The sequence below is a fragment of the Spermophilus citellus genome (assembly GCF_964194105.1).
Source record: "Spermophilus citellus genome assembly, chromosome: 4".
NCBI lineage: Eukaryota > Metazoa > Chordata > Mammalia > Rodentia > Sciuridae > Spermophilus > Spermophilus citellus.
The window spans coordinates 149,028,130-149,044,266 of NC_138185.1; the positions used below are offsets into that span (position 1 = coordinate 149,028,130).

Here is a 16,137-nt window from a genome sequence, read left to right on the forward strand (position 1 = left end):
GTAGGGCAGGAGCACTGACTTGTAAGAGGAAGGCAGTATGTGAGGGGATGAAACTGTAAAACAAAGGCATTCAATGTCATCAGTATTTCTCTAAGGATATTCCAAATAAAAAAAGAATTTTTGGTTAAATAAGTTTGGAATTTTCCAAGCAATGTCAGGTAGACTTGTAATGCATTTAGTTTAGTAGAGGCTCCCAAAGTCCTGCTCTACAGGAACCTTTAAATTTGGCTTTCCCAGACTTATTTTCTGACACACTGTTAACAATTGCAGAGCATGCTTTGGAAAATGATTAAACAACCTTCTAGCTGTCAACTCTATCCTGGTTAGTATTTTCCCTTAGACACTCCACCACTTCCCTCTTATCACCATGGACTTGGTCTGCAGCTTCACTTTACTCCTCATCAGGACCTTTACTGATATTTAAATGGCTTCCATGAAACTAAAACATGTTTGGACTAGAACTCTGAAATACATAAACTCTGAAAATATTCACAAGCATTCACGGAAGATTAATATAGGGTGTATAAACCTAGATTGTCACCATCCCAGTACCAACGTTTACTAAATATGAGAACTTCGAGATGAAATTCATGTGTTTCAAATCAGGCAGAGTACTGTCAGATTCCTGGCAGAGGCATGAGACTCAGGAAAGACAGAAAAATATGGACGAGATAGAAAACTTCAGAATAACCACAGAAGTCAATGGTCCAACACTCAGTTTAGAAAAATTCTAGTTTATTTTTTCAGTATATGATTGCTATATTCTCTTTTAGCTCTACCTTGACCTTTCCTTAACATCTCCTTTCTTCTTTAGCCCCATTTTTAAAACACTGAAAGATCATTAAAAAGCAATTTTAAGGATATGGACTACAGTGGGCTTTCTCAAGTTTCCAAAAGTCTTATTCATTAGTAACTGAGGAGACAAAACTTTATAACTCTTTTATAAATAAATTAAATGACTCTACTCTAGACCTTACATAAGATTCCATTGTTTGGTCTGACTCCACTTAAAGCCCCTTAAAGGGGCTCAGGTAGCTGACAAGTGGCTGAGCTGTGACCCTGCACCTTCTGACTCTTGGGGGATGCAAAACTGGGATGTGATGTGTTACATGTCTTATAGGGCAGAATCCAATGAGGATGAGAGAGGAGAGGGAGAGAGGGAGGCGGAGGGGGGAAGGGGGGAAGGAAGGAGGGAGAGAAAAAGGGGAAGAAGGGAGGAGGGAGGGGGGAGAGAGGAAGAGAGAAGGATTGATCAAAGTTTTTGTGTCTTGAGGCCTTTTGTGTGAGTAAAAAACCAATTGGACAATTTAGTAGAAGTAAAACATAGGTTCCTAAAACCTTGCTTCACATATAAAGGACTTGTTATTGGAATACCCAGTATTATTTTATGATTATGTTCTAAAATACAGTTAATATTGAATTATAAGCAAAATTACTGCTGAAGATAGTTATGAACCAGCAAAAGGCTTAGAAAGGCTAATTTTAAAGGTAAAATAAAGCAAGATTTATTCCAAAACATTCTCCTTATTCTAATTTCCAACTACTCTTTGGATTAAAGTTGAATAATCTGATCAGTAATCAAGAGAATCATAGCATATACGCAAAATAGAGAATAAAATTTTAATAGTATCAAAAACAGGACTTTTTTTGGCCAATTTAGTACTTGCTGGAATAAAGTTGTAAAATGTTACTCAGTAACGGACTTAGCTTCTATATCAAGCCAGAATTACACATACTCTGTATATCACTTGAATATATACAAGTACATCCCATGATAAACATGCAGAGACATGAAAACAAGAATACGATAAAACTAAAATCACCATCTCTCATCGAGGAAATAATTGGAAACAAACACCTGCCCAGTGGTTCAGAATATCTATTTTGAAAAGAAGGTTTTGAATGTTGTTCTTTCCAAGAATTCAAGTAAACTCTGAGTGGTAAAATTTGACTGTTTTCCAATATGAAGTAAAGAAAGTGGACATATTCCTTCAGTTATGGTAACTTACTTTTCTTCTTACTCAATATTAAATTAAAATGTGTGATGGAATCTTACTCTTTTAAGGTAAAAAAGGTTCTTCACATTGCAGTGGTTAAGAAGGAACCCCTAAAGCTCTTGGGCATTTAAGTGTCAAACCAAATACAGCAACATATGTTCAAGTACCTTTAAAGACAGTCGTATGACATGGGTTTAATTTTCCTGAGAACTAAATTAGACCTAAAAAATAAACAGGCTATGAAAATGACCTGAGTTCATAGGTAACTCTGAATTAAAAGGGGATTGCTTCAGATTTGCTAAGATACCATCAAAAGCCTTTTATAGCAAGGGTTTCTTACTGAGTCATGAACTTGGTCATGGAGCCTTCAGACTTTTTTAAATATTAAAAAGAAGTGTTTCATATTGTGCAAATTCAATGTAAGGCCAAAACAGCCAATAGTACTGATGGTGTGGAATAAAGCCTCTGAATAAACCAGAGGTTCTAACCTATAAAGAGAGGAGGTGGGATGTGAGACTGACGGACTCCACTACCCCTACCCTCGAACAGTGACTGCTGGGAAGCTAAGAAATTCCTTGCAAGATAAATAAAAACAGCACCTTGAGTGGAACCTAGTGGAAGCACTCAGAAGTGAGGGTTGGCTGTGGCAGAGATGGCTACTATCAGCTCTTTTAAAAAAACTTCTTTGTGTGTGAAGACCCAAGAATGGATATGCAGGGTAATATATTGGTTTCACGGTCATTTCTTCAACTTCTGCTATTGTCTGCAAACTAACAGGTCACATGTGAATTTTAAACAGCATGTAAAATAATATGGTCTGCCTTCATCCAAGTCCTGATTTGCTATGTAATCTAATGCAAGGCACTTTAAACGTTTTGGTGCCTTGGTATAGTAACAGGTAACATGGAAACAATGCTCATTTACTTACCTGGAGGAGCAACTACCCACATTGTTGAATGCATGTCTCTTAAAGCCCTTTGAGCTCCCCAGATGAAAAGCACTGTGGAAACAATCACGGCTGAGAAAAACCCTTTTAGGGCCTCAGTGTGTTGACTCATTGTGCCTACTCTGTTTTAATACTTTAAAAATTTGCTAGTAGCCCTCGATACCTTCATCTATGTTAATATTTGGCACATAAATGTTTATACATTTTTTTGTTTTCATATTCCTTATTCCAAAGATGTTTAATGGTTTTCTAATAAAGTTAATGAAATGTACCCAATATGGAGTACTGCCAAGTTTAGAAAAATTTTATTTTCTTTGAGATATATGGGACATAATAAAAAGTTCACTTAAAGAAAAACTGAACTAGTGTTGTATGAAACACAAGTTTTTAATGAAAAAAATATCGAAAGTATGCCACAGTGTCTATAGTTCATCTGAAGAGTACAAAGATGGAATTCTGAGAAAAAAGGGTCTTAACACTATAGAAACTAAATGTGGTTCTTAAATTAATTCAAAGGAAACATTAAAAAATGTAATGTTTCATACACTGAAATAAAGCAATTAGTCAGAGGTCATAAATTATAAATATAGTAGTTCAAATATTTTTTTTTTAGTTCAACTCAAATATTGTTTTTTAGCATTAGTTTCTCTTCTTTCAAAGGAATTGTGAAAAATGGAAGATTTCATAAAATTTAAAACAATGATATACCACACTGTAATCTTTACACAGACTACATTGAACCTTGAACATTTTAGATTTATAACATATTTTGGTTAATACATTAGATTCAACCCATTAATATGATTTTATATTTTGGAGAAATTAGATTGTAATTTGTAACCTTTACATGCAGTTCACCCAAACCTTCCTCACTTCCAGGTCTTGCTTGATTCTCTGCAGGGAGTTCTGTCAGATTCATAATCGAAATAATGGAACTGTAAGTAACTTCTTTAGAACTGAAAATGTGTGTGTTTTTTTTTTAAAATAAAGTGCTTTTAAATTCAAATATTTCTTGCCCCAAACAAAACTGGAACATACTTAACCCTGAAATCTTCATATCTTGACACACATATTTTAACAGAAAAAAAATCAGTTTTGGATCATTAATGTCCTTCTAGAGTTCAGATTGGATCTAAATTGGGTTTTGCATCATTATCGTGCTCGTGTTTGTACATGAAAGTTAAAAGAAAGAGGGCAACATCCAAGGATGACCAGTAGGCAGTGTGTGACGTGACAGCTGACCAATAGCGGCTCTCCACAAGGCCTTCTCTGAGTTCAAAATCAATCCTGTGATCCAATTCCACTAAAAAGAAGAAAGAAGTTAAATGAATAATGATTATAATAAGATAGTTCAATATAGACTTTTACAGTTAAGAGTAAAAATTTAGCCAATGAACATGATTTTTCTAATTGCCCTTTTAAAAAAAGAAGTCTTTTACTCTATTCTTATGAAACAAACACCTGAAAGAGCTTCAGTAGCACTGGATTCTATTTGGTGGAGTCTATTCCTCTGTTTACGCAAGTCAATATGGAACAACAAAGGAAGACAGCCAAAAAAATTCACTAGGCACCATGGCACATTTTTGGCGTAAAAGGAACTGGGCTTAAATTCTGGCATAACCTTTTATTCTTTGTTCCCAATCTGTTAAATAAAAACACTCCCCTTGAAGAACTATGGGCCAAGCTTGCATGCATAATGCCCACTGCAGTATAACAGATCATTCAATGGCTTCTTATATAGGAGGCCTCTGTCTTCAAAGATAACCATCTTATAGTCACAATGTTTTCCCTACTAGACTGAATTCCTTCCTTAAAGGCCACCACTACACACCCTACTCTGCATTCAGTCAGCACGAAACTGCAAGTGCTCATTAAAATGTTAGAACCCCTAGGTGTCTGTGCAGGAGAAGCTGGGAGAACAGTGGTAATTCTTAGGAGAAGGACTACGTGTACAATAGTGCTGTCCTCAAATAATTCAGTAGCTTGGTGCAGTGGCACACGCCTGAAATCCCAGTGGTTTGGTAGGCTGAGCATCGTAAGTTTAAAACCAGCCTTAGCAAGGGAGAGGTGCTAAGCAACTCAGTGAAATGCTGTCTCTAAATAAAATCAAAATAGGGCTGGGGAATGTGGCTCAGTGGTCGAGTGCCCCAGAGTTTAATCCCTGGTATTCCCCACCACAAAAAATTCAATGAATTTATTAAGTCTCTTATTAAAAGCTACATAAGGTTCTTACAATACCTGTTAGAAGAAAAATCCCCTTAAACAAATCTAGACTCTTATGAGAATCTCAATGGACTTATTTGATAAATCCTTACTGAAAACATTTAGAAGACTTTTTGATCTTCAGGAACTCCTTTAAAACTGCATGAGCCATGTGGTATGAAGGGTCTGTCTTATAAAACAAAAACATCAAGTCACTGCCAACCAGACGTTGCTTAAAGTCTGCTCTTTCTTCAAAGTGCCAAAGATGGTCAAAAGTAAGAATTGGTAAAAATCAAGAAGGCTGGAGAAAACGTTAGGTTTTGCTTTATACTAGGAATTTGGTAGTCACACACACAAATCCTATCACTCTATGAAGCAAGTGCTTACTTAATGCTTATTTTAAGTGGGTATTTTGTAAGAATATTATTTGGCAGTTTAAAAAGGATTACACATGGGGTTGGGGTTGTGGCTCAGCGGTAGAACGCTCGCCTAGCATGTATGAGGTGCGCTGGGTTCGATCCTCAGCACCACATAAAAATAAATAAATAAAATAAAGTTATTGTGTCTAACTACAACTAAAAAAATTAAAACAAATAAAATAAAGTTTTTTAAAAGGGTCATACATATAGTTATTATTTTGCTATTCAATTATGTTTTTCTAACAAGAAATGTTCATGGATTTATCTGTACATATTCAGGAAAGGTTTACATTAAGAGGTATAAATACCAATGAGGCTAGAACATACTTGTAAAATACATTGACTTAGGTTTTTTACAAAGTTCTTTTTGATTATGACTATTTCATTTAATTAAGCTAATCCATTATAAATCAGAAATAGCTGAACTCTGTGTGGAATTGTGAACATTTGTATTACATTCGTAGGCACATTCCAGCACAACAGTCAGGAACATGAAAAAAGAGAAGAAAACTGGAATTCTCAAGCAAATTGAAGGCAAGTCCAGATGACGTTGGTTACAAAGAAAAAAGAGGAGGAAAAACAGAAGAGATAGAAAAACATATGTGTTAAGATTGGTAAGGACCACTGGGTTATACTTTCTAAGAACTCATTTTCAAATGCCATTGCATCATAGCTTCTAGTCCAAAGTCTTTAGTTGAAATTGTTTTTAAGTAAAAGGGAGATTTTCCCTGTTACAAGTTTCTCTGGCTCCTATTTAATTTTGTGGCCCTGAAATTTATTTTTAATATGTTTCTACTGTCTTATAACACTATCTTTCACAGACACTCAAATGTTAATTTTTGTTCTGTTATACCATGTGCCCTTGTCATTCTTACCACCTATAGGAACTTTAATCAATGTCACTGATAGATTGGCTCCCTCTCCTTTTCTATTAATCTTTGGGTTGTACTGATCAAAATGGGAATTTAAGTAGCCAGCATATACCTCATGAACCTATTCTAGTCCCTCATCCTCCTTAAAAGGTTTACTCCATACAATCTGCCTGTAAGTGTGGTTATCTATGCTGGTTGTGTGGAAAAATGAATGGAACTGGTAGGCCTGTGCCCTCTCTTTTATGTAGATCAGGGAATTCCCAAGGGAGTGGAGTTCTATATGGCAGCATCCCCTACATGTGCCATGTGACCTGCTCTTGGCCAAAGCAGGGTTGGGTATATAAGGAGTATATAAATGAGTTATATAAACTCATTTATATAAGTATATAATTGAGTTTCTCATTTTTATAACTGGTAAAAGATTACCCAGAAAGGAAAGAATATGTGTTCAGAGTTCTTGATCCCAAGTTATTTATTTCTGAGTGGCCTCAGAGCAACTAAACATTTCATGTAGTTAAATGTTTAACATGCAAGGAATACTTATAATTTGTTAAGTATTGGTTCTTCCAACTATTCTTTATTTTAAAATACTAACAAAAATTTCAAAATCAGCTTTATAATCAGTTGTCATCTCTGCCAAATTTTTTTTTCTCAAAATAAAAAGTATTCTGGAAGACATTCAAATACTCAGTAAATGACCACAGATGGGCACACTTTTTGAGTATTAAAAACTCCAGGAAATAGCCAGAGTTGTTAGACTCTACATAGGCTGGTTAACAAACTTTTCTAATCATATTCAATTCAGAACTACTTTCCCTTCCACTCCCTTCCTCTTCTCAAGAAAACTAATGCACAGTTCTCTACATGTCCCCCATGCTTCACAGCCCTAGTTCTGCCCATGCTGTAACTTTTTCCTGCAATGTCTTTTCATTTCTGCATGTCCATACCACACTTCTTTCACAAAGTCTTTTTTAATTTCTCCAGGTGAAAGCAGCTCTCATTCCTCAGAATTGACAAGATTCCTTTCATTTCTGCCTGTTAGGTGTTATCTATACCTTCCTACTAGCACCTTCCCTACTAGAACATATGCTCTTCATAAAACATTAAATTTTTATGACAGCATTTAATAGTTATGGTCTATAAGTCTGTTTCATCTTGGTATCTTTTCTAGTGATTACCATGATATCTTGGCTCATAGTAACATTTAATAAAGGTATTGGATAAGTAAAAACAAGGAAAGAGAAAATGAAAGTCAAATAGATTTTGCCACCTGAATCTGTTTGATGCAGATATGATTAGTGATCTAACTGCTTGGGCTTCTTAATATAGGACAAATATATGAGTAGGTTAATTTTCCTTCCTCCAACTGAAAATGCAAAAGGCACAAATAAAATTATTTCTTTATGAAAGTGACTGGCTAATTTGATCAGCAAGGACCAGAGAGATCACCTACATAAGATCATTTCTTGAGGGGAATTCACTGAATTTAGTCAATACAAAATATTGCTATGAAGCCTCCCCCCCCAAAAAGCTTCTTACACTAACTTGATAAGCCATTTTTGACTATTAAAAATATTTATAAAAATCAGCAGAATATAATATTAAATGTAGCTAAAATATCCAAAGACAAATGTAATTTTTAAAATCAAAGACAAAATCTAATATTAAAAACTACAAAAAAAGGAATGAGAATAAATTTTTTTTTTAAATTGTTAAGATTAGTTCTTGGTGTGAGAATGTGAGGAAAATTACAAAGAGGCTGAAAGTATCTCTTACCTCCAATAATACTATTTTTAAAAGTGAATCTACTTCTTTAAAGTACTTCAAATATTTGTATTGAAACTAGATACCAACTATGATATATTTACAACCCTAAGTGTTAAAAATCACTGAATCCTGAAATAAGTAGGAATGATTAAGTTCTCTGTATCATGAAATCTTTTTTATATTTACATGAAAAGAACAGTTAACCTCTTTTAAGATGCTAGGATAATAAAGAAGAGGAGTCAGGTGTGGTGGCACATCTGTAATCCCAGCTACTCAGGAAGCTACAGCAAGGAGATTACAAGTTTGAGGCCATCCTAGGCAACCTAGAAAGACCCTGTCTCAAAAAAATAATAAAAAAGGTCTGGGTATGTAGCTCAGTGATAAAGCATGTCTGAGGCCCTGGGTTCAGTCCCCAGTATCATAGAAGAAGGATAGAAAGAAACTGACATATCTCCCCATTCTAAAAGGTTCCTTCTCTATAGGAGTATAACAAGAATATTATATGCTTTAGCACATTAAGCAGATAATCAATACCCAGGTTTCAGGAAGATTAGAATATATGGGAGGGAAATACATATAAAATAGTCTATAGTGGTAACATGAAGGTGATCTCAGATGATTTGACCCAATTTTTCAATTACAGAAGATTAGGTAGATCATTTTTATAGTGTTTTGAGTGCTATTCCTGTCATATACCATACCGAGGGTATTATCTTTATTCTGCATTACATTTTCCGGAAAAAGAAGTTGTGGGAGATAAAAGAACGATTCTTGAAGTCTGAAATCTGTGAAAAAAAAAACACAAGATGCTGTAAAGATGTGGCTAATGGTTAAAAATGGCCTTCAATGTTGCAGTGGTCAAAAGTTAGAACAATACTTCCAAATAAGCTGACTATATAATATACATAAGGAAGTATACCCCTTGGTTTTTGTGAAGCGCTCTTTCATGAAAGATGCAAGCATAATTAACTTTGAAATATAATTTTATAATCTATTATTACCCAGATGGTCCCCAAATTTACAGCTAATTTAGGCTCCAACCCAGAGCAATGCTAAAAGAAACAGATCTTTTCCTTTCATAATTATTTTACAAACACAGAAGGACACAAGAAATGAAACCACAAAACTTTTGAAAAGAAGCCTAGACTTTTTAAAAGAAACAAAGAATAGATATATAATAGATGTATAAGATGCTTCAACTTGATGAAACACTGATTCAACTGACCACATTACTCTTCAAAGACAAAAGCCCTGACTGACCACAAATTCGAAGTCTGTTGCCTTCTTACCCTAAAACAGTGAGGAAAACAAGACAGAGAGTAGCTTCAGAAGAAAGGTTATCCAGAAGAACCGAGGCAATCACCTAATCACAACCACCAAATTTCAGAAAGAAGATTAAGGAAGAACAATTTTTTGATTTACAAGATAAAGCCAAGACAGCAATTATGATGTAAGAAATTTGTCTAAGTCAAAAATTACAGTATCTCTATGGAATGTTCTAGAAGTAGGTTTCTCTATTATCATCTTGAAATTAATATGTTAAATAGAGACAAAAAAAAAAAAACCCCAAACAAAAGCCCTGAGAAAGAACAAACTAAAGCAGTTTTCTTCCTTTGGATCCTATAGATTACATGTTTTCATTACCGTTTTTCTGGGCTTTTCTTGTTTCCTCATTTACTCTGTTAATTAGCATCACTCTTGTATTTTAATAGCATTACAAAGAACTGTGATTTAACTGTCAGGTCACAAAATTCTTTGAAATTAATTTTCTTTAGAAGTTAGAGTGATCTTTTGACACCTGCATGTCATGACAAAATTTTGTTTTTACCATCACATTTTTGATATTAAGTAAAAATGACAACTGAAATCAGCAACAGTATAAAACTCTTACAGGAAAACTAAACTATTATATACAAATACTAAAGTTTAAGAAGAATTTTCTAGATAGGATTCAAAAGACCTGCAATCATGTTTTCAGTTCTTAATAAGAACAAATTAAAAAAAATGCTGTTTGCCTAGTTAGAAATGTACAACCCTATTGACAATTTACCCTGGCGTGGGGCTGACTGCAGGAAATATCCATCCTCTTTAGACCATTAAACTTGAACTTGCTTCCTTTTTAAGCAAGTTTTATGGATGGCAATGAATGCTGGTAATTTTAAAATTCAGAGCACCAGACACAGAAAGAACACAATGATACAAGTAACTGAAATATGTTTAAAATTTTTTAGAGAAGGCAATTGTTCCTCTTTCTATAGTTATAGAACATTTTTAGAATGTATATAAGTGTGTGTATGTGTATTTTTTTCAGAATCTACATTTCCTTTTATACATCTCAAAGGAAAAAAAGGCCTTGACTATTAGCTTTATTTTACTGAACACTTAAAAATAATGTTCAAGTTCAGATTTTTTGGATGTGAGTATACACTAAGTACATTAGTGTGTCATAGTTATTCAAGATTTTAAACTTTATAAGTCCACTAGAAAAAATTAAAGTCCTATTCTCATGCTAAGCCCAACTGGGACAGGACTGGAAGCCATACAGTGGAACTAATAAAAATTCTAAGCTTTGAAGGTCTCGTAATTAGGCTAGATGAGGGGAACGTGGAATTAGCAGGAGGATGGCTCCGGCAGAGCAGTTTTAAAAAGTTTCAGACCAGATACATCATAGATTTGAAGCAATTTTTAAGACTGAGAAGACCATATTTATAAAAATCAACTTTATAAAAATCAGGGGTACTTACCCCAAAGAGGTTTGTTTATACTTGATATTTTAGATCCTTGTGCCACAAGGCCCTGATTATTAATGATCTAACTATCAATTTACCAATGCAGAAACAGAAACTGCATTTACCTGGAAAGTAATCTTAAAAATATAAGTAGGAGGAAAGTATTTTTTTTTTAAGTTAAGGTATGCTTTAGATCTGAGCATACCTTAGTGCTAGTGCTAATATCTTAAAATGTCCTGCTCTTCTCAAGTTTTAAAAAGACAGCAGTATAAACTCAATGGAAGAACTATATGAACTAACATGCAGAATCAAGAAAGCCAGAACTGCTATGTGGAAGGGTCTGGGTTGCCACGGTGGTAGTAGAAGGAGAAGGAACTGATTTCTTCTCATCTTCCATTGAGTCTTTTGATGTCTCCGATGGCTGGGATGCAGATGAACGTCCAAATCTTGAGAACAGCATTCCTCCAAGCCCCTTTCCAATGCTAGCAGCTCCTGCATTTTACAAAACAGGGTAGTCATTTTGTTGAAACATACCACACACTAAGCTGAAGAGCACCACCCATACTTGCAGCCAATTGGCAGAGGGACCAAGTCCTAGTCATGCTTTTCCAGGGTGGAGACATAAGAAAATTACAATTTATCCTGTAGGTTTCTAAATACAAGTGGTGTTAAAAAAGAAGGAGAGTTGTATAAACTCTAGGAGTCCAGTTTATAGGAATATAAACAAAGGAATAACGATGTTATTTTATTTAAGTGATCACCATTATTGAAATATTTAGCAAGATTAAAAACTTTAATAAGAGAACCATGCCATTGACATGGGTATCAATTTACTATTGACAGATATACTTACTACTGAAGTTAAGCAGATATATTATAAAAATCCATTAATAAACCATCTGTGCCTATGACCAAGTAAAACATCAAATGAGCCTAGTAGACAAAGCTCATTTCTAGTGCCATCTTGTGGCATTTTGTATTAAGGCCGCTTGTTACCAAAAGCAATGAACAAATTCAAGCACAGAACTAAGTGATACAAACATTGCACTAGTACTGGAGATCATTCAAAATGTCCTTGCAGCTCTCAGGAAGCACAGTTCAAGAGACATAGAACAGATCAGAGGACTGGGTGAGGGGAGGCTCTTACAACACATTTCACAGAAGAGGAAGTGGAACATTAAAAACTGTAGAATTTGCTCCCGATCTCCTAGTAGGTGATATGGTCCAGATTAAAATGATGAAATTGATTCTCAGAACTATGCTTCTTCTGTATCTATTCTTCTTATCTCACATAAAACTTCAGGCTCTGATCTAATCAGTGCACTTTAGAACTTTTGGTCCTCAACTGGCAGTTGGAGGGTAGTTAATTCTAGGAGATTAGCTATTAAAAGTTTAGTAATACACCAAGTATTTCCAAGTTTCCCAAATTTAATACCTATAAAAATATGCTTATATTCATGAATAAAAAATGCTTAAAAGAGAAATTACCTAATATGCTTGCTTTGCCTATATTAGTTATAGATTCTCCATAGTGTCGGCGGGATAAGACTGGTGAGGTCACAGGGCTTGGTATGGTTGAAATGCCTTCATTCTCTGAAATTGAGGTAGGTTCTTTTGCTGGGTTGAGAAAACTTGGCTTCATATGCTCATAAGGTAGAGGATTTGAAGTATTGTACCAGTGGATCTGGACAGGTGAAATGTTGCTGTAGTGTTTCAATATTAATGGTTCTAATCTATAAGCCTTGATTTTAAAAAAGTTCAAAGAAACACAACATTAATGCACAATGATTAAATATTAAGACAATGTATATTTTTAAACTATTTTACATTAAGTAGATGATATTTAAAAAGCAGATATTTCAAACATGTATTTTTTATTTGTTCACTGTTAATAATATGTGCCCGGGCTATTAATATGCAACCTTAATGATTAAATTATGAAAAAATCAGAGTTAGTCTAGGATAATAGTGTTTATTAATTCATTTTTTAGAGGTATAGATTAATTTTATTATGTTCTGATATCATCTAAAAATTAGATTTGTCAGTCTCATAAAAGGAAGTAAATGCTAACATGGAGTACAACAAATAAGGTCAATTTTTTATATTTTAGAATCTCTTATTAAACTTGATTTTCAAATAGATTAATATAGTAACAGCATAAATTAAATGCCAACAAAAGACTATTTGCTCAGGGCTGGGGTTGCGGCTCAGTGGCAGAGTGCTTGCATAGCACATGTGAGGAAATGGGTTCGATCCTCAGCACCACATAAAAATAAATAAAATACAGGCATTGTATCCATCTACAACTAAAAATTATATATATTAAAAAAAAAAGACTATTTGCCCAATGTAAATCTGAGATGATGTAGCAGAAAAGTCAATGGATGTAGTAGCATCAGAATCCTCCAAGTTTATATTCTGGCCTCTGCTACTTATTAACTGATACTTGTTAGGTCACAAGGTCTCAGAGCCTTAGTTTCCTGATATAGAAAGGATCGCATTCCCCTTACAGGGATGTGAAGTAGAACAGAAAATCGTCTAGCACAGTTCTGACAAACAATGAAAAGAAGTTAACATATTAATGTAAAAAAGATCACAGGAATGGGGATATAGCTCAGTGTGCTTATTACCATGTGAAAGGTTCTGGCCCTAATACAAACAAACAAACAAACAAACAAAAAAATACAAATTTAACATATGAAGAAAAGGGCTCACAGTTCAGCTATAAACTCAAATGCATTATAAGAAAACGGTAAGATGAACATACAGTAATGAAATGCTTATTGTCTAGCTGGGTACTTTCACACGTTTTACTTAATCAAAACAACCCTGTAAGGTAAAATATTATTAACTGCATCATATACATTAGATACAGGCTCAGAAATGACTTAGCCAAGATTGTGTAGTCTGTATTTGAGTCTAACATCAGAGACTCCCAGATGTTATCTAGTTGAAGTTTATTTCCAGTAATTTAATTCCAGGTGAAGTTTGTTTCTTAAATATGGCAGTTATGAGTCCTTCACATATGGGAGATTTTCTAATATTTGAGTATTAGTAAATAGCATATTAGTTGGTACTGACTAAGGGTTCTTTGAAAGGATTCACAGAATTATAACAAAAGCTACTATTCAGAGAATGAATGCCATTCTATTTGTTTTACTATTTAGTTATTCCTAGCCTTCATTCCCAAAGGACTTTTGGAAACATATTTGTTTTGTTTTGTTTGGGATGAGGACTGAAACCAGGGCCTCTTGTGTGCTAAGCACACTCTCCCAATGCACTACATCCCTGGCCCAGAGTATTTTTCTTGTCTAAAAAATCTTATTTGGCATTACACAGTTTACCTAGATGCAAGATCCTTGGAATGTGCATACATTAAAAATCATTATTTACAACACAAATAAAATGGAGAATGGAAAAAATCCAACATTTCTATTGGGCTAAAATAGTTTCACTTTTTCATATTTAATATTTTTATTTTTAAGGGGATCTATAAAACCTTCTAATATTGGAACATGTGTAGGAGAAAAAGGTATTTAAAAATCAGGATTTTTAAGATTTCTCATTCCTAATTATTGATAACACAATGTGTTTAAGGTTTGAAAGTCTGGTAGACCCTTATCTCTTGTATTAATTGACCAGGGGCAATATTATGTCCTTATATTACAACATAAACAGACGATTTCTAAAGTATTTTATTTCATGAGCTCTAAATGAACCAAGACACAAAGAATATAATTTTTTGCAATAAATCAGATAAACTCTTTTTGTAAATTCAATGATACCTGGGGCAAGGTGTTCTATAGATTTTGTTTAAGGAATAATTTAGTATTGAGAAAAAAAATGTACATTATAACTCACCACTGGATCTGTAGGATGGAAAATATTTAGCAACCGGTTACAAATCTCTCTAGGTAAAATATGGTCTTGACTTCCAGTGTTTCCTGGGCGGATGCCACGCAATGCCAAAAAAACAGCTAGTGGGGATCCCATACAGAAGAAATTCTCAACCTAAAATGAATAAGGCATCCTAAATTTTAAAAATGATTGTTATTTTTCAACAGAATTTCGACATAACATGTTAAATAGTGAAATATAAATAACAAAATTATCTCTAAGTATATTTGTTTTTAAAAAGCTTTGTTCAAATGGTATCTGAATTATTTATTAATTATATGTCAACCATTTATCACTCTAAAATAATCTGTTTCAGGAAGGATTTCATTATTTTCAAATCTTACAAGAGCCAAAATATAATTAGAAGAAAACTAAGGAGAAAGAAGACCATTTCATTGTGTTTCCATATACTCAAAGATTTGCTGAGCTACTACTTTGTATGAATATTCTAGGTGTTGTGAATGGGTCAAGATCAAAAGGACTAGTAAGAGGTTCTTCTGAGTTTGCAATCCTATGAAGAATAAAATAAGGGCTTAACAAGTAGAAAGAGTGCCATAAAAGAGTGGAGAAAGGAATTATTAATTCTAACTCTTAAGGCTCTAAGAGACAGGCCGTATTTGCAGTAAATAGTAAAAATGAAAAGAATTTCTACAGATGAGGTTGGGACACTGGAGCTGAAAAGAATGACAGATGCACAGGAACTAAAGAGGAAGGGGAAGTCCTTATTTTTGAGAACAGAAATAGATATGACTGAAAAATTATGTATGGAACAAATGCAGGTAAGGATGATAATGCGCAGGTCATTGTTAGATTAAGAAAGTTGAGCTAAAAAAAAAAAGGAAGTCGGGCTTAATTTTACAGGTAGTAAAGAAAAGGATTTGTCTGATTAGAAGATAAACCTGATAGTAGTGTATGGATGAATTAAAAAATTGAGAGATTACTGACTTTGAGAAAATTTAGAAATATACTGAAAAGGTTGAGGCAAGAGATTATCTTAAAAAGGGCAGGTCAAGCTGTTCCATTCATAAATGGAAATATGAGAACAGAGTGAGATAACATTATGGAATGGAGATGGGGATCAGGAATGGCTGACAGACAATTCACAAGATTTGGGTCTGCCTGACTGAGAGGACAATGGTTCCATTAATTGTAGTAAGAATCTCCAGGTAAATTCCATTTTTGTTCACAATAAGTTTGAGGTATCTGTAACATGTAATATGTAGTTAAAATTTTGGGGTAAGAGATACAGATAGATGTGTTATCCGAGTCTATGTATCACCATCATAGAAGTAGCATGTAAAAACTAA

At 34.0% G+C, this 16,137-nt stretch overlaps 1 protein-coding gene across 5 annotated transcripts in view; it reads right to left on the reverse strand.

Moving 5' to 3' along the window:
* Positions 1-1,582: 1,582 nt before the first annotated feature.
* The window catches only part of DDHD1 (DDHD domain containing 1), an 82,333-nt gene continuing 67,778 nt past the window's right edge, over positions 1,583-16,137 (reverse strand). For 2 of the 5 annotated variants that reach the window (XM_081288774.1, XM_081288776.1), the window contains 5 exons: positions 14,795-14,944; positions 12,421-12,673; positions 11,233-11,424; positions 8,905-8,988; positions 1,584-4,246 (listed from right to left, as the gene is read on the reverse strand). In XM_081288774.1, coding sequence (XP_081144900.1) covers positions 4,065-4,246; positions 8,905-8,988; positions 11,233-11,424; positions 12,421-12,673; positions 14,795-14,944 — 861 coding nt within the window. In that variant the 3' untranslated portion in view covers positions 1,584-4,064. Of the gene's footprint in view, positions 4,247-8,904; positions 8,989-11,232; positions 11,425-12,420; positions 12,674-14,794; positions 14,945-16,137 lie in introns of all 5 variants that reach the window. The other 3 variants (XM_081288773.1, XM_081288775.1, XM_081288777.1) reach the window with 3 other exon arrangements.